This window comes from Microtus pennsylvanicus, chromosome 16 (assembly GCF_037038515.1).
Source record: "Microtus pennsylvanicus isolate mMicPen1 chromosome 16, mMicPen1.hap1, whole genome shotgun sequence".
Lineage (NCBI taxonomy): Eukaryota > Metazoa > Chordata > Mammalia > Rodentia > Cricetidae > Microtus > Microtus pennsylvanicus.
In genome coordinates this window covers 13,925,069-13,943,602 of record NC_134594.1, presented here as the reverse complement: position 1 = coordinate 13,943,602, position 18,534 = coordinate 13,925,069, and the positions used below count along the sequence as shown (strand labels likewise).

Below are 18,534 nucleotides of genomic sequence, written 5' to 3'. Positions count from 1 at the left end.
AGTCACAGACCAGAAGATAACTTCATTCCAGACTTCTATAGTTGTCTTCTCATTAGGATATATCCCAGCAGATACTTGAGCTTGCAATCCCAGGACTTGGGAGCCCGAGACAGGAGGCTCGCCCTGAGTTCAAGACTAGCTTGGGTCCTAAAGTGAAACCTAGTCTTAAGTAAAAACAAACCATACATTTCTCTGAAAACTATTTCACATATCAGAGATAAAAACTGAAGGATTTTAAAGAAAGATCAGGGTGAGTTATCAGACACGAAGATAAAAGGTGGGGGCTGTTTTTTAAAATTTCAGTGTTAGAAAATAGCCAGAAAAAGAGCCAAATTATTTAAACCTTTTGGAACACTTACTGACATCAATATCAAATATTCCTGAAATGCCAAAAAAAAAAAAAGTACAAGGACAAACTTCTGACCAGATGCAAAAAAGTAATCCATATGAAGCCAAGAAGCTGGTCACTTTTGTGTTAAATAGGCCATGACCTATATGTACTATATATGCATTCCACCACAAAAAACACAAATAGTAGGATCATCCATCACTTATCCATAAACATGAGCCTCTGGGATCAGAAATGAAACCTTTCAGACAAAGCTGGCCTGGTCTTTTGAACACTTTGTAACAGTATTGGTATAAAACGGACACAAGTCAAATAAGACTTTGGGGTGGATTACTGCAACCCGTGTGCAGGTTGGGTCCTGGAACCGTGACTAGGGGTGAGGGGGAAATGGAGAAAAGACAGACACCCAGACACATGTGCAGGAAAAGCTGCGGCCAGGTGGGGGTGTGCATGCTGATGGAGGACACTTACTACTGCCAGCGACCCAGAACCCACTGTCTATTCTGCAGAGCGCACGTGAAGGGGCTGGCTAGTCTTGGTAGGAGGTATCTAATAGGCGAGCAGGCTCAGGCTGTAAACACCAGGGAGAAGGAAGCTACAGTCACTTGCTTACACTCGAAGCCCCAGGAAGTTTAGCCACTCATCTTGAGCATGGCCCATATGAATGCTTTGCCAACTGACTATGGGGATAAGGGCTTAGGAATCTTTATTACGGCTGTGTCTATGTCAATGATATAGTCACTCAGAACTTTACCACTCAGAGCTTCCTTTATCTTCAACAACTGGTGCTCTGAAATCTTAAATCTTAATACCACCACTGCCTGGCCCTAAAATCTGTTTAAAGGCTTACCTTCCAACTCCTTTCTTTTCACTAACACCACACCACTACTGCAAGAGGTTTTACGCAGTATTAAAGTGTCAAGGAATTTAGAGGATATATACCTAGAGGCATCAACATACATATTTAGAATACAACAGAGTTATAGGTAAAATTTGTTAGTTTTTAAACTACATTTATTTATGTGTATTCATCCATGCCATGGCGCACATATGAAGGTCAAAGGTCAGCTTGATGGGTTCTCTCTGTCCACCAGACAGCAACCTCAGGTTGTCAGGGTTGGTGGCAAATGCCTTTACCTGCTAGGCCATCTCGATAGCCGTTTGATTTCCTTACAATATTGTAGCAAAAGCTGAGGGTCCTGTTCTGGGCTCAAACTGGCCCTACACTTTAACTTTTCTAAGCCTTTTTGTATGTGATAATTTCATGCTTTCTGGCCATAAATGCAGGTGTCAACAGCAGCGAAAACTACACATTTACTAAACCTGGCTGGCTTTTTAGAGTGCAGATTTGGGAGAGGAGATGTGGCTTGGCTGGTAGACTTGCCTAGCACGCACTGGGTACAATGTCCAGCACTGCATAAACAACACAGTGGAAAATATTTGTAATCCCAGCACTTGGGAAGCAGAGGCAGCAGACTCAGAAGTTTAAGGTCACCCCCGGCTATACACAGAGTTGGAGGTCAACCTAGGCATCATAAAATCCTATCTTTAAAGCAATGACCTGGCTAATTCTGGAGTACAGAAATAATGCAGGGGTGAATGTATGCTGTTGAAAATCAAGATGGTCTGAACTCATGCCCAGAGATATGTTTATTGTACTTGAATGATTCAAAAACATTTAGGGGAGGCTCTTCAACTCCAATGAGGATATTTCAAACATTTACCTATTAAGAAACTGTAAACACTCAAGACAAAATTTGCAAACTTTTCTCTACAAAATATATGCATATAAGTATGTATTTCTTAGATGGTGTGTATCCCACTCTTTTCTTGGTAATCTTCATAAAAGCGCATCAGTGACTCTGGGATTCTAGGTGTCACAATGCTCAAGGCTTGAGTGAAATGCTTCTTCATAATGCGGTCAGCTTTAATGTCTTCTTCCAGGGCTAGGAGAGCGGCCTCCTTACAGACGGCTATGATCTGAAATTGAACAAGGAAAATGAGGGAGAAAGCAGTTACGCACTCCTTTGTCAACAAACTGTTTTCAACATATTTATTTGTGGTGTGACATTTAAAAAAATCTTTTACATTTGATATTATACTATAATTACATCTTTCCCCTTCCCTTTCTTGTCTCTTTAAAACCTATCATGTACCCTCCCCCCATCTTTCAAGTTCACGCCCTCTTTTCTTTGTTATTTGTGTGTGTGTGATGGGAATAGGGGTGTGATTCTAAATACATACATACAACTTGCTCAGTCTGTATAGTCTTATTTGTATGTATGTTTTCATGGTCGACCATTAGGAACTGGATGACCAATTGGGTGCTCTCAGCATTGTTTAGTTGCTGTGTATGGTTAAGGTCTTGAGGGCTTTCCATGTTAGCATGTCTATAGGTTGTCCTTGTTCAGGTCACATTCAGGCAGCCATGCTGATGAGACTTCATATTGGGTATAGCTTCTGACACGTGGTATGACTTCTGCATTATGAGCATATCCCTGTGGGAGTTACTCAACTTAAGGCTTGGCTTTTGATGATGCAAAAAATGGACCCAGGGCCTTACATGTTAGGCAAACCCTCTACTTTAAGCATACAAATAGAAAAAGCAATCACATCAGAGTGTTATTTCCAGAGCAGACCAGAACCAGCACAAAGATGAATGACCAGCATCTCCCGTTAACTGTGTGGATCGGATGTGCCACCCTACTTCTATCCCCACTCCCAACACAGGATGGCCTGTGGGCTGGAGGGGACCCTTAGCAGAGGTACCATGATGCACAGTGGGCCTGCTAATCAGCACTCTTGTCAGGCACAGAGTTTATACATTGCTTTGCTGTATGATCAGAATAGGCAGCATTCCTTTCTCACATCTCTTTCATGAGCTCTTGACTCCTGGTAATATCAGAGGAGTGGACTGTTTCCTCAGGGAGGGAAGGTGAGCATGTGAGAGGGAAATGCTAGGGAAGAACGGTTCTCTGGATTTCAGAGAGCCGAAGCTGGCCCAGGCCACTGCCATTTCAAACTGTATTGATGTGGCGAACAAGCTTACTGGATGAGAAGAGGATTTCAATTTTCAGGGCAATAGGGAAAACAATGAGCAATACCAACCACACCTTATATAGGTGAATGAAAGGGCAGGAAGGGTTCTAGCCACGCAGTCACACAGTCTGCCCATTTACTGCAAATAGTTCCTCTGGTTAGCTGGGCTAATGGTGCCAAAGCAGTTGAATAGTTTTCTAGGGGATTTAGCAGCATGTTTAGACAGTTTTCAAACACACACAAGGCAGGGACTGATTGAGTTGAGTGGCTTTGTCAAATTCCAATAATGTAACTATTAGTTCTGGGCTTCATTAATGAGCACATAAGCTAACTGCATTGACATGATGTCAATGCTTTTCTGAAAATAGAGTGGCCACCAAATTGCTAAAGCAGAAAACACAGCAAACGCTCCCTGGTGATCTCAGTGGAAATTTGAGCCTCCACAAAGGGAGGTGAGGGACCTCAGCTAAGAAGCACGTCTTTCATCTTGACAAGGTTTGAAGTGTCACTGGAGAAACAGGGAATGCTGGGTGCTGGAGTATCCCTTCTGCATACTTCACAGTGCAGGGAATATCTCCAGAGTGTGGCTCTTTGATAAGGGAGAGCAAAGTGCTAGGCCTTGCTTCCATAACATTTTCCTTACCTCACCTGAGTCTCATACCAGAAAACACAGAGCCCAGCACGTAATTATTCTGACGATCTCCCGTAAGTGCCAGATAGACACTTCTTTACTCCTTCATTTGCTGTTACTGATACTCAGGTTTCGCACCCCGACTGAAGCATGTACTGAACCACAGGAAACATATGTGATGTTGTGTTGGGGAGGGGAATGTGGTAAGACAAGAGATGCTAAAAAGGATGCCTGGAACCTGTAAGTTCTGGGTTCTCATGGTCAGAAGGTGGATGGATAAATAGCACCATGGCACACTGGGGCAAGGGATCAATGGTCTAATCTACCAGGCTTCTTGTTAGCATGCAATGATTCAACTGGGATAGAAAGAAATGACTACCCTGGCTGCTGAAAAGCAAATGCTTATAACTTGAGGTTCTTACTATGTATCATTATCTGAGAGTGGCCTTGATTTATTAAATTTTATTTAATAAAATTTCATTTATGTTGTGGGATAGAACTTTGAAAGAGTCCACTTGGAAATATCTGGATTAGATGGGATGTTCTGTAGAACCTTTGAAGGAAGACAATGTGAGACAAGTGCTGAAGACTGGGCCTGATGGCCCCATGCTGCCACAGAGCCCCAACACAGAGGAGTAAACTGCAAGGTTTATGGGGTGTTCAGGTAACTCAACTCATGGTTCTCAGTTCATCTCTAGATAAAATATTACCACAATGCACCAACTAGACACCTCTGGAAGGAGCTGCTACTCTATTTCCTACTGGTAAGTTTAGCACTTACTTCGACAACTTTTACCTTGTTTCTTTATCATGATAGGGAATGCTTGGAAGAAGCAATTACATAATCCTTTCTGTAAAAAAAACCTAATCCTTTGCTTTCCTACCACATTTACGTAAGCAATATACAACCAACAACAGGACAGTATGGATTCCTTAGCCAGGCTTCCACTTTTCAGTCAGTACCAAGGGGCCAGCTGCTCCGGGCAGCAACTACAGAAGGTCAACTACAAGATTCAGGGTGTGAGGAACTGTATCTGTCTTCCTGTCCCCACACACCAGCAGGGGATAAACACAGGTTGACTGTCAAGGAAGGAAAAATCATGGAATTTTGTGTGGAAAGAAGACATTGTCATCTTGTAAACCAAAGCGTGAAGAACAGAATTTACACTTATACTTACACACACACACACACACACACACACACACACACACACACGATTAGATGAAACAGAAGTGAGCAAAGATAGTTGGAGAGGTCTCTCAGTGGTAAAGGTCTCTCTGCACAAGGCTGAGTTTAATTTCTAGAGCCCATGGTGGAAGGAGAGAACTGACTTCTAAAATTTGTCCTCTGACTTCCATGTGTGCTATCGCTTCAGGAACCAAAAAAAGGATAATCAGGATAATTTTGAAAGGAGCTTTTGAAGTCACCAATAGCAGCAAAACTGCTGATACCAGTCCCCTGAAAGCCCTTAACCCAACCTGCTGACACTAAGGTCCTCTTTCTTTTCACTTGTTCCGCACAGAAGACCTCCAGTAGGAATCCAAAGAAGTGTTGTGATTACCAGCTCTTTTCTTCTAACCTAAATAAAGGGTGGGTCTACTTCACGACCAGGGGTTTCCTCTTCTGTTCTAGAGACCACCCTGGCAAGACTTCCAAGATAGCATATTTCTCAAAAAAAAAAAAAAATGCAACTCAGCTCCATGGACCAAGCCAATATGGGTGATATCAATGGTCAGTACTCCATGATCAAAGAATTTAAGCCAACATAAAACACATTCTGTTCCACCCAGGAACAGGTAGAGGAAGGGAAGCTGACGGACTTTGCAGTTCAGCAATGACAGCTGCTCAGTCTGCTCTAATCTTAGTGTTTTGTCCCCAAGTGTGGTGGTTTGAATGAAAATGGCCCCTACAGGCCCACAGGGAGTGGTATTCAGGAGGTATGGCCTTGTTGGGAAAAGTATGACACAGGGGAGGGGGAGGCGTTCAAATGCTCAAACCAAGCCTAGTGTAGCTTTCTTCCTGTTGCCTGAGGATCCAGGTATAAAACTCTAGGCTACCTCTCCAGCACCTGTCTTCTGCCTGCATGCAGCCACACTTTCTGCCATTGTTGATAATGGACTAAAACTCTAAACTGTAAGCCAGATCCAATTAATATTTTCCCTTATAAGGAGAGTTGCTATGGCCATGGTGTCTTCCACAACAACAGAACTTTGACTATGACACCAAGATTCACACTCTGGAGCCTAATCTCCAAGACAGCAGCACTGGAATGCAAACCACTAGATCTCCACCTGCATGGACAGGCCTAATACCCTACAGAAGGGTCCTCAGAGCTGGTTAGATCTATCTACTACATGAAGACCCAGTGAGAAAGTTCTGTCTTGGAGAAACAAATCCACATGCCTGGTTTGGGGTTCCACAGACACCCAATTAGCCAGTCAATCTAACACAGTACCTGGGATCAGATAAGACACCCAGTGCTTCCCATAGAACTCTTCTCCCCTCCTAATTTTAGCAGACCACCAATAAATTGTTTTATTACTGGCCTTTTCTGTTTCCTTTGGAAAAAACTTTTTAATATATTTGATTATTATTTCTGGAGGTGGTGTGTGCATGCTACAGCACAAGCGTGGAGGTCAGAGAACAAAGGGTAGAAGTCAGTTCTTGTGTGCAGTGCCCTGGGGATTGACCTCAGGTTGTCAGGCTTAGCAACATCTAAGCCATCTTGTTAGTCCTTACTGATGATCTTCAGCATGGCTATACCAGAAGACTTGCTCAAAGCCAACAGTGCAGTTCTTTTCCATTTATATCCTTTCAAACTCTGCTCTCTTGTATTTCAGAACAGAGACCAAAGGAAAGGGGCTGAGGGCAGATGCAAGGGCAACGGACATGCTGAGGAGCTAAGGAGAGGACCACAGAGCCAGACAAGAGCCACAGCTCCCCCACTCATGCTTCGTACTGAGCATGTTTGTAACTACCATCAGTTCTACATGTTCAGCTATGGCACTGTGGTCAGGGTCTGTAGAGCCTTTACGTGTATTGGATATACGCTTGCCAACAATACTTTTAAGTTTCTGAAACAAAGAGGAATCAACAACAAACACTGTTTCTTACCACGCTGTGTTTTGGTCTGGAGTGCTACTATGGCTTCAGTCACTTCTGCATCTCTGTTGAGAACACAAGTGTGCTTTGAGGCCATTTCTTTAGGTTATCAAGATTTGTCACACAGGGATAGGGATGTTTTTGCAAAAAAGTACAGTAATATATATTAGTCTGGAGGGCTTAAATGGAAGTTTGCTAAAAGCAAACATGCAGATGGGTATTCCCCTGGGGAAGGAATCCTGTAACAAGGAACCTGTCCTTGGCCTTCTTCTTGCAGTAAGCATTGGGAGGGTGAGCACATTTTCTAGATAAAGTTGCCCACGAGTCTCTCTGGGAATCAGAAATGACAAGGAAAGGCTTTCAGCCTAACTACGATTGTATGGTAGTTTATATAATAAATTCCATAAATCCAATGAGATGAGCTTGTGTGTGAGATCTGGACTGACCACCTGACAAAGCACACAAACATTACCCATCATGCCCCAAACCAGACAATGTCCAGGACTGTTTTAGTCACTGGGATTCATTTCAATTTTTCCCTTTTTCCATGAGGCCACAGAAGAACTCTGCTGAAAAGATGTGTAGATAAATGGATGACTTTGACTCACAGTCAGGAATATTAGACTGTTCAGAAAGTTTTCTAATTGCTCTAGCAAAGAGGATTTTAGAAGCCAGCCTTAATTTCTTCAGCATCCTGACCTTACCCCCGATAGTGCAGGCTACATATTTTAAAGGAGTTATCAGCAAGCTGTCAGAACGGTGTGGGCGGGTGGGGTACAACAGGCTACAAAATGAGTGTGTAATAGTCTCTTTTGACTAAACAATCAATGCCTGAACTTTCATAGGTGCCTTGCTGTGAGGTTGAAAATGTGTTTGTGGGAATAAGAAAATGAGACAAAAACTATAGGACTGTGCTAAGCTCTTTCTGTCAGATCCAGACTAAGATGTGTTTACTTCGGCAGCTACCACACTTTATTTGATGTCTCTATATCACAAAATTTCTTTCCATTCATTTAGCAATTAAAATATATCTGCTGACGTAACAAGAACTCAAGACAAACAGGAACACCATGTGAAAGAGTGAATTTGAGATGGACACCTAGGAGGAAAACTCTGTTATTAAAAATATCTACACATTACCAGGTTCACCTAACAGAGAGGAAGGCAGTCAGCAGTGGAGAGGCTCAAGCGAGTACAAATTTCATTTTCTGTGTGCACTCTGCAGCAGCAGTACCCTTAGCAACACACAGTAATAGAGCTGCAGCAGGCTGCATGGCGAAGCAGTGCCCCAAGATGAGAAGGTGGTAGACCAGTGAGCCTTGGGAAATGTAATCACTTCACTACTAGGTGCAAAAGGGCAAAAGAGGCAATTGTGTGGAATTCTGAATGCCATAAAGAATAAATAATGTTGCACTTCACTGTGGGAGAAAAAAAATGAAATCTCTTATATATAAACTCTGTTTCTTTCTCCAATCTATCAGAGCAGTAGGGTTTGAACAGATGTCTTGGCATAGCAAGTTAGAAGCAGGACAACAGCAAAAACTAAAACCAACACAGCTTCTGAGCAGACAGTAAAGGTTTTTAAAAACGTAATAAGTAAGTCAAGGTTACCACTGTCTAATAAAAAGTAGTCAATAGAAACAACTTGACCATCTTGGCAGTTTGCTGGCCTTTATCCCCCATGTACTAGAGCCCTCTCTTTTATTGCTTGTTTCAGCTTCACAAGTGGAACTGGCTTCTTTTCTGATGCATTTAGCATCAGAAACAGTAACTTAAGCAGTTGCTTCCATTTCCAGGCATGGCCTGGGTGAACCTGCTTTCTGCTACCAGACAAGCACAGGGAAACACGCACACAAGTAGGTTGAATGTGTGGGGATGTGGCGGGGTGGGGAATCTGCTTCCTGCCTTGAACACCAAGTGATACAATCAATGAGTGAGCCACCCTGCAGACCTTAGCCTGGACAGAGAACAGAGGCAGATCTGGAGATAATAGAATCAGCCTCAATGGGCAGAAGAGAACAAGGTGACTTTAGACAGGAAAAGTCCCCCCCCCCCCTTGGCTGTCCTAGAACTCACAGAGATCCGACTGCCTCGCCTCTCCAGTCCTAGGATTAATTAAAGGCGTGTGCTACCATGGCAGGCTACTTTTTTTTAAAGGTTTATTTTATGCCTAAGAGTGTTTTACCTGAATGTATATATATATATGTACTAGGTGTGCCTGGTGCCTGGTCAGAAAGGGGAGTTGAATCCCCTGGAATTGGAGTTCTGTTATCTCTGCGGGAGCTGGAAACCAAACAAGTACTGCTAACCACTGGGCCATCTCTCCAGTTCCTTTTTAAAATTTTCATGGCGAATGAAGTACCTGTGTTTCACATGCTCTTATCACCAAGCTACACATTTTTAGTATATCAAAACATCTCCACCCACCAGGGTCTTATGTATCATAGCTGGCTCTGAACTTGCAGGAGCTGAGAATAATGTTGATTCTCTTGCCTCCACTTTCCCAGTGCTGGGATCACAGGCAAACTCCATCATGCCCTGTTGTGCTGGAGGCCAAACCCTGGGCCTCCTTCACTTGAGTTACATCTCAACCACCATCCTTCTCCACTGGAAAAGTATTTCTTGATAGCTGAACTCATGCCCTTCTTAAAAGCACTCCTCAGGACATACAGAACATACATGGCAGTTCAACTTCCAGCACACCGGTGTGATGGTGACTTCAGAGGGCAAAGGTACAGACACACTGCTGCTCCTTGCTGGAGCTGCAGAGCTGCCCCTCAGGCTTCCGACTGCATTCAAGACAGACCCCTTCCATCCCTTGCAGCTGCACAATGAGCTCACAATGGCCCAGAAGCTGTCTGTGCTACTCCTGCTGTTTGGCAGGAAGAAAGCACACCATCTAGCGAGGCCTAATCTCAGCTTTGTATTTCAAGTGTAGTAAATAGCTTTTAAAAAATCCACCAAAAGAAACGGGCCACAGTGCTTAAAAATTCTTGTATTCTCAGAAAGTGGTTTTGTTAAAAGCGTCTTCTGTCTGGAACACCTGTGACCTGTTGAGCTTAATTGGGCTGCAGCTGGCGCCGATTGTGGCGCTGCCACTGGAGCACCGGCGCGGACATTGTGCTGTCCTGGCTCACCCGCCCCCCATCTCTTTTCTTTTCACTTTCACAGTCCTGAGACCTCCTTCCCCTGTGTGCTGGAGGGATTAGGAACCCAGTGAGAGTGGTGTCTTGCTGTTCCTGAACAGCGTGCTCTGGAGGTGCTTCAAGGAGACTACCTGGGAGATTATGCTCCTGTGCAGGGAGGGGGCGGGCCACTGAACTGCTGAACTGACGCTGAAAGGCCAGCTTGAAAGGTGGGTCTGGGTCAGCGCAGCAGGCTCGGCGGCGGGGGTAAGGCAGTTGAAGTGGGGCTTTCACAGACTCAGGGAGCCACGCTGCCTTGCAGAGGGAACTAATTAATTAAGGGTCGCTCACAGCACCTATACTTTAAAATGTTTCTTCACTGGAAAACTTCTAAGTGGTGAGGCAAGAACTGAAGTTTAGAGTAATAATACCTAACTATGGTCTTATGCTGAATTCTCTTGCAAACAATCTTCACCACAGTTACTACATCTGGGCTTAAAGTCATATACTTTAGAATGCCATGCATAGCACTCCGTTCAAAATAAAGCAAAAATGTCTATAAGACACATTCACACCCAATGACAGAGATGGGGAAAACATTTGGTGGTTTAACTTTGCTGATTAAAAGCTACTCTGAGGTCTTTGGGACATGGTTAAATAACTTTGCTTTTGGAGCAAAACCTTTCATTATTTTTCACAAGGAAATGCCTGCAATGGCTTTTGTTTTTTTTCAAATTTACACATCATCTAGGCACTTGAGGAGGTTGATGCAGACTTAGTCTGAGGCTAGCCTGGTCTACACAGTGAGTCCTAGGCCTGCCTGGGCTCAAGACAAAAGAAAACACAAAAGAAAATTTACACACAGATCAAGTATCCTGCAGAAGTTCTGGGCTGCAAAGAGCCGGAATATTATTTGTTCCTATGGAATTTCAAGTGTTTCTACTTTCAATGGAACCATCATAACAAGATAAAAGAGGACTATTTTTGGTTTTGAAAAGAAAACTATCATGGAAATGAACAGGGCAGGAAGCACTCCAGTGCAATGTTAAGATGGACTAGCTGGCAGAAGCTCTGTTCTCTGGTCTCAAAGAATCTGACTGCCTACAAGGCAGCAGGATCCAGGGAACACATCAGTAAAACCCAAAGCTCATGTTAATGCAAGGTGCACAGGGCCTCTCTCTAGTCTTCCTTCAGTGTAGTACTGGTGCCTCAGCGGCAGCTCTTTCATGACCCACAAATAACTCTAGTTTCAGATTCTAACTAATTGCCTGCTGCTTGAACTGTTTCCACTACCACAATTGTCAAGATTTAGAGTTACCTATGCTAAATGGCTATTCCCTACACGTTAGTTCTGTGAAGGCCTTGCAGGCTCAGTCCTGTTTTACTTCCAAGATACACTAGGTTAGAACATTAGACCTCCTGCTGTTTATCATCTCTGAAGATACACATGAGCTAGCTTTTGCCTTTTTAGTTGTCCTCAAGATAATTCCTTACCTAGAGTAAAAGAACACCATCATCCTGGGCACAATGAACATGCTATGATGCCGTGTCATTTATGAGACCTTGCTTGCTGGGAGAGTCCTAATGCAGGCACCAGTTTTTGTTGTTTCTGAGACAGGTACTCTTTATGTAGCTCCAGGACTCCCTAATAAATCTGGAGGGTCTGATCCTCTATGCCAGTATTCTGGAACCGTGGATGGAAGCAGCTGCTGTTGAGGTAGTTTTAATGTGTGCTATGTTTTCATCTTTATTGCCAGTCATTCTCTTTCCTGTGTGCTGGCCTGATGATCAGCACCTGACTGGACACCACTCATTACACTCACTCAAGACGGATGTGAGATGTACTTCTGTATATGTATGACTTTTATTGGTTGATGAATAAAGTTGTTTTGGCCAATGGCTTAGCAGAATAAAGCTAGGTGGGAAATCCAAAGAGAGATACATATAGAGAGTAGGCAGAGTCAAGGAGACGCCATGTAGTTCTTGAAAGAGACAGATGCCAGACCTTAATGGTAGGCCATAGACTCATGGTACACAGATTAAGAGAGATGGGTTAATTTAAGATGTAAGGGCTAGCTAGAAATATACCTAAGCCATCCACCAAACAGTGTTGCAATTAATATCGTTCCTGTGTGATTATTTGGGTCTGGGTGGCCAGGAAACCAAAAAGCAGTCTTTGCTTACAACATAGCGCTCACCATCTGACATGTATAAGACCAAAAAAAAAAAAAAAAAAAAAGAAAAGAAAGAAAAAAGAAAAATAAAACTTAAAAAAAGTGCTTTTAGACCCTCAAAAAACAGGAGACAATTGGAGCATCTTGGTAGCTGCATATTTTTTCAGACAGGCTCTGTTTGCTGGAGGTGAGCAGAGGCATGGCTCATTTCAAAGAAGGCTTCCTGACTCAGCATTAGCAGCAAAACCTGTATGGCCTCTTTAAGAGACAGCTTCCTGGTTTGTGCTGGCAGCACCAACTCTGGATCTTTCGTGAGGTCCTGGGGCTGGGGTGGTGAGCATGGCTAGTAGAGGCAGTGAACATTCTGCAGGACACAGAGAAGAAAGTGATTGACAAACTGACAATACAGTCTTTCAAATTTTCTGCTTCATGAAAAAGTCTGCCAGATACTATACACTGCATATGGATGCTCCAACGTTACAGAAGAACTTTGAGTGACTGTCTGGGCAGCGAGATGTCTTTGTCAATTCTAGAGTTTTGGAAGTTGCTTACAATGTACTTCCTGTTTACTTAGGTAATAGTGTATCCTTCTGGGGAATTTGGTGGAGTTGAAGACATATAGATTTTCTTAGTGATGATAAAAGGTAAATTAGATATAAAACTTTAAACTGTATTACAAAGATAGGATAGGTGATATTTTTCTTAATTTGACAAATATAAATAGATTTAATATTTTAACTATAATTCTTGCTTAATTCTTAATGGTTTTGTATATGTAATTTTACTATGGTAAAATTAAAGCCCTCCTTTGTAATTAGACAAAAAAGGGAAGATGATGTGGGGTGTACTTTCGTATATGTGTTGCTTTTATTGGTTGATGAATAAAGTGGTTTTGGCCAATGGCTTAGCAGAGTAAAGTCAGGTGGAAAATCTGAACAGAGATCTATAGAGAGAGTAAGCAGAGTCAAGAACACATCATGTAGCTGCTGAAGGAGACAGATGTTGGAGAATCTTAGTGGTAGGCCACAGCCTTGAGGTAATACACAGATTAATAGCGATGGGTTAATTTAAGATGTAAGAGTTAGCTAGAAATATGCCTAAGCCACCCACCAAACAGTACTGTAATTAATATAGTTCTTGTGCCATTATTCGGGTCTGGGCCGCTGGGAAACCAAAGAGCAGTCTCTGCTTACACAAGACAGCTTGCTCCATGGCCTAGGCTAGCCTCAATTTCATGGTAATCTTTCGGCCTCAGCATCAGTATTGAGGTTAGAGATTAGAGAGATATGTTGCCCTATCCTGAAATCATTTTTAGTATGGTATAGTATTTATGGCTATTTATGTTAAGCAGGAAGAAGAGAGAGGCTAGATATATATAGTCAGCTAAAGGGGAGCTAGAGATAGGTCCTGGGAAGAGTAACTGTATTCATCACCTACCAGAGGGAGGAGACAATGTCACTAGCTCATACTTACTTCACATGTGTCACTCTGATAGTGGAGTCTTCTGAAAGGAAGGATGTCCTCCCAGCATAAAAATACATCTCATTTATGAGAAGGTACATAGTTTTCATTAGCTAAGATATCCTCAAATATCCAGGACACATTCCATATACCTTTGCTTTGGACTTTGAGGTGTGTGTCCTCTGACTGGTAATGTTTATAATGTTTTACATTTGTATAGACACTGACATCATGAAGCTTAAAATTCAAATAAATAGTCATCTTTCTTAAATATACTTATCAGTATTTCAAGTGGTATCTCACCAGTTTTGTGTACTACTGTTGACCACATATTAAAGTCTTCTAGGGTCCATGGCTATCTAGATGGGCCTTAGCATATAGCTGAAGCCTGGGAAAACACCTACTAGCAATAAACATTGCTACTTGTCTAGACTCCAGTGGGTTCAAAGCTCTCATCACAGAATAAAAAGGTCTCATGACCTAAAAGAGGTTAAGAACTACCACACTGTTTTATAATAACCACATTTCAAACCTCCTTAAATTTCACTGAGTCACCAGAAAGTCAGAAATTATAGGGACACAGTAAGGAAAAGGAGACCATCACCCTAGAGTCTAGTTGGAGCCTCTCTCCAGCTGAGAAAAGAGAATTAATACTTGCTGTAAAGGTTACTGACACTGAGATAAAATACTGCTTTCATATACTAGCCATTTCATTTAAGATACCAGTGAACCATACTTACAGCCTACACGACCTTCAAGTGTGGTCTTACTCTTCTCCCAGAAATTCTTGGAAATCTCCCACAAGACTGTGAATTTGGCTTACAGTGAAGAACCCCTTGTTTCCTTCCTCATGATCTAGATTTCTGCTTTGTCACCTGTAATCCTGTCAGGTACATCGCAGGGATCACTTTGTGATCTTATTTATTTCCTCAGCAACCCTTTGAAGATATCAATTTCAAAACCAACCAAAAAAAAATCAGTCAAAATCCAATATTTATTTTGAAGACAGTGAGTTGAGACTCATCTTTAAGAAACCAATACCTATGCTCTGGGGTGTGTCTTATTTTCTTTCAGAGTGCCTCTCTTTCTCTTAACCCCTGAGCTTAAAATCTGTGTTGGAACTTCTTTTTGTGTGTGAGTGAATGATGTATGTATGTGTTCATGTGGGTGTGTGCAAAAGCATGTACCCATGAAGGCTGAGGTTAACACCAGCTGTCCTTTTCCACTGCTATTCAGTGTTGCATAATAACCTTCTGTACACTGTGAAGATGTGTCTTTGCCAAGGTGCCTTCTGATTGGTTAAAAAAAAAAGAGCTGAATGGCTAATAGCTAGGTAGGAAGAGGTTAAGCAAGACTTCTGTGCAGAGAGAAGGAGGGGAGAAGAATCTAGGTGCAGGGAGAGACACCAGAGAACATGGACAAGAAACAAGAGGTGCAAGATTGAAGAGAGATAAAAAGTCATTGAGACAAAATGTAGATTAATCAAAATGGGTTAAATTCATAGGAGTTAGTGGGACAAACATAAGCTACTGGATAAACTTTCATAATTAATAGGTCTCCATGACATTTTTTATGAGCTGGCAGGCCTAAGAAAAATCTGTCTACAATTCAACATTAAGTTTTTAAAGTTGTATTTTATGTGAAAGGCAGTTTTGCCTGCATGTATGGCTGTGTACCACATACATGCAATACTCATAAAGGCCAGAAGAGGGCATCAGATTCTTTGGAACTGGAGTTACAGATGGTTGTGAGCCACCATGTGGAAGCTGAGAATTGACCCTGGGTCTCTAGGAAGAACCACCAAGCCAACTCAGCAACTCCTCAACATGTATAAATTTTCTTTGAGGACAAGTTCTTCTCCTGGAATTTGAGTGCATCAATTCGGCAAAGCTAGTTTGTCAGTAAGCTCCAGAAAACTGCATACTTCTTTCCCATAACTCTGGATTGCAAATATGCGCTGTTGTGCTTGGCTTCTAAACAGGTGCCGGAGATCTGAATACAGGACCTCATTCTTACCTGGCCAGCACTTTGCAGGCTACATCATCTCCCAGTCCTTTAAATTTTATTTTAATATAAAATAACTCTGCTTCATACTGGCTTGTCTTGAAATTCTTTTCTGGATTAATGGCAAGCATCCTGAGCTTGCACTATCCATGCTGCCCTGACTCACAAGACCTCTCTACCCCACTGGGCCAGAATCCACATGCCTGTAATTATTGAGGTTGGAGAATACAGAGTAAAAGAGTTAGTTGAGCAGTTTTTCCTTTCCTAGCTTCTACTTTCTGTGTCCAGAAAATTTCTACAATTGTTCATACATAGAAATTAGTGCATTTATTTGGATCTTTGCTGGAAAGATTTATACCCTATCTTTATTCAAATAAAAAAATGCTAGGGCAGTAGACACTAAGATTACAAATTATATATAGTAAGGGACTTGTAAAACCAAATCAATGGCCAAGGTAAGATTAGAATTTACAAGTGGCAGGCATTAACAATGTATAATTAGAGATAACCATGTGTAATAGAGGGGGAAGGCACACACATGCCTGTTTTGCCGATCTGGTAACAAGATACACATTTAGTAACCCAGAGTCTCATCTGAAAACTGTTAAGAACTCTTGTAAACTTTAAACTCTATTTTCTAAATGTCTACTCAAAAGGAAGTCTCCAATTTCACTGAGTTAGAGCCTAACAGTGAAATACACTTCCTGCTTTTAACAATAAAAATGAGTTTCTGACATAATTTCAAAGATCATAACAAACTTCAGGGACATTTCCAGTATTGTCCTGTTTTGCCCAAAGTGGATTTTGAATGATCTTCAGGTGGAGAAAAGCCTTAACCAAAACACACTTTTCTCTTTTGGCCACTGAGTACAAAATGGACAGCAAACTAACAGGTCTTTCCTGACTGACTACTCAAACTTTTCAAGAATACTAATGAAAATGTTTGCTCTAAGGTCTAATGGTGAGGAAGCCTAAGGATGCTTGCTGAGCATACAAGCAGGTAAAGGAACATCCCTCACAACTAATATAAAGATGGACTAGGTTAATGGGAATGCAGCAGCTGCTGTCTCTGATGGGTTGAGGGTGAATTTTAGGAATATTGTTTATCTAATTCTAAAAAACTAAATATACAAAATTAATTGAATTTGAGTAAATCTTAGGCCTGTACCCATGCACGTTATAGCATTTTAACTAGGTAAATATTACCACAGAAAAAGAGAAGAAAAAGAAAAAAGAGGATCACTGGCAAGAGATCAGTAAATGTTCTTAACTATCTTTTCCATAGAAATATAAACTCACTGGACACGGGGATCATGATATGACTGAAACTACTGATCTCCAGTGTATTCAACATGTTTTATGAAGACAAGTAAAGAATGTGAAAGCAAGCAGAGATTCTCCATTTCTTCATCAGTGTGCCCTGCTCATTTTCCATCAATTCTGGTCTCTCTGAAGTAAGAATATCCATATCCATTTAGCACATACACATTCACCGGGAGACCAGAATGCTCTGAAGATGTGGTATAATTTAACTATACTGTGAGACTGCAAGCAGTTGTCAAGTTCTGGAATTTGCCAATCATTTAAATGAACCAGACTGCTAAGCTCACACCTTTCTGGAAGCAATGCAACACAGTTGTACCTTTAACAAAGGAAGCCTGCCATAAAACATTTTAGTTGCTGAAACAAAACATTCTAAACATCTTTCTGACAACTTCTCATTTTGGTAGTATTTGTAGATTTTGACCTCTCCTATACTTAAATCTTCCCATGTAAGTTATGTTAAATTCAGGGTTAAGGTCAGAATTATGAATTTTTAAATCCTTTTTAAACTAATACTGTGATTTATTTTATTTTAAAAGAAATCCAAATCCTTAAGTCTTTAACTGTACTGCATATACAAACAGGAAAGTTGTGCTCAAAAGGTCCTCAGGTGTGACCTCACACTGCACCTGCGCAGGCCCTTCGGACAGCTTTGGTGACAAACTGCTTTATAGTGAAGTGCTGTGTGCCACACTGCAATTTATGCCGTACCAAAAGCAGTGCTTACTTCCAAAAACCAGTGTTCTGTGTGCCATTAGGACTCTACCTATTCTCCTAACACCAGGCCATACAACTGATTTCTAGGTCACAGACAACATTCAATTCATTAGGCTGAAGATCCTCAAGGGACACCAATCAATAACTTTGGAAATTCTTAAGGAGGATATAGGAAAAGTTAAGATATTCTTTTGAAATTAATTCTAGTAATGTGTCACAGTCAGTAGCAGTTTCTTTATGTTAAATTCATTCTTTTCCTTGGCAATCAGAGATGTCAACATAAAAAGCAGACATGTGCCAACTATTTTTTTTGTTGGGGGAAGTGGTCAAAATAGACTGATTTCAAAGTTCTAAAGTGAGGCTTTTCAGTTTGGAAGCTTATAGAAATTTTATATGGAAACAGTCTTTAAAACTAACTAAGATTACACATATAATCAGAAATGCATGTTGACAGAGCTTAAAAAGAATGAAGTGGACAGCATCCCAAGAAAAAAGACCTCTGACTGCATGCTGTAGTTTCTGAATAGATGGAAATGACAGCAAATCCTCTGTACACTGTAAAAATGTGCTGCTCTCATTGTTAATAAAAAGCTGATTGGCCAGCCAAT

General features: G+C 41.6%; 1 protein-coding gene across 4 annotated transcripts in view; it reads right to left on the bottom strand.

The window, feature by feature from the left end:
* Positions 1-1,981: 1,981 nt before the first annotated feature.
* Afg2a (AAA ATPase AFG2A) overlaps positions 1,982-18,534 on the bottom strand; it is a 158,778-nt gene continuing 142,225 nt past the window's right edge. For all 4 annotated transcript variants that reach the window (XM_075950858.1, XM_075950857.1, XM_075950855.1 and 1 more), the window contains one exon: positions 1,982-2,329. Coding sequence is in view for 2 of the 4 variants with exons in the window: in XM_075950855.1 (XP_075806970.1) it covers positions 2,153-2,329 (177 nt within the window). In the remaining 2 variants the exon portion in view is untranslated. The remainder of the gene's footprint in view (positions 2,330-18,534) is intronic.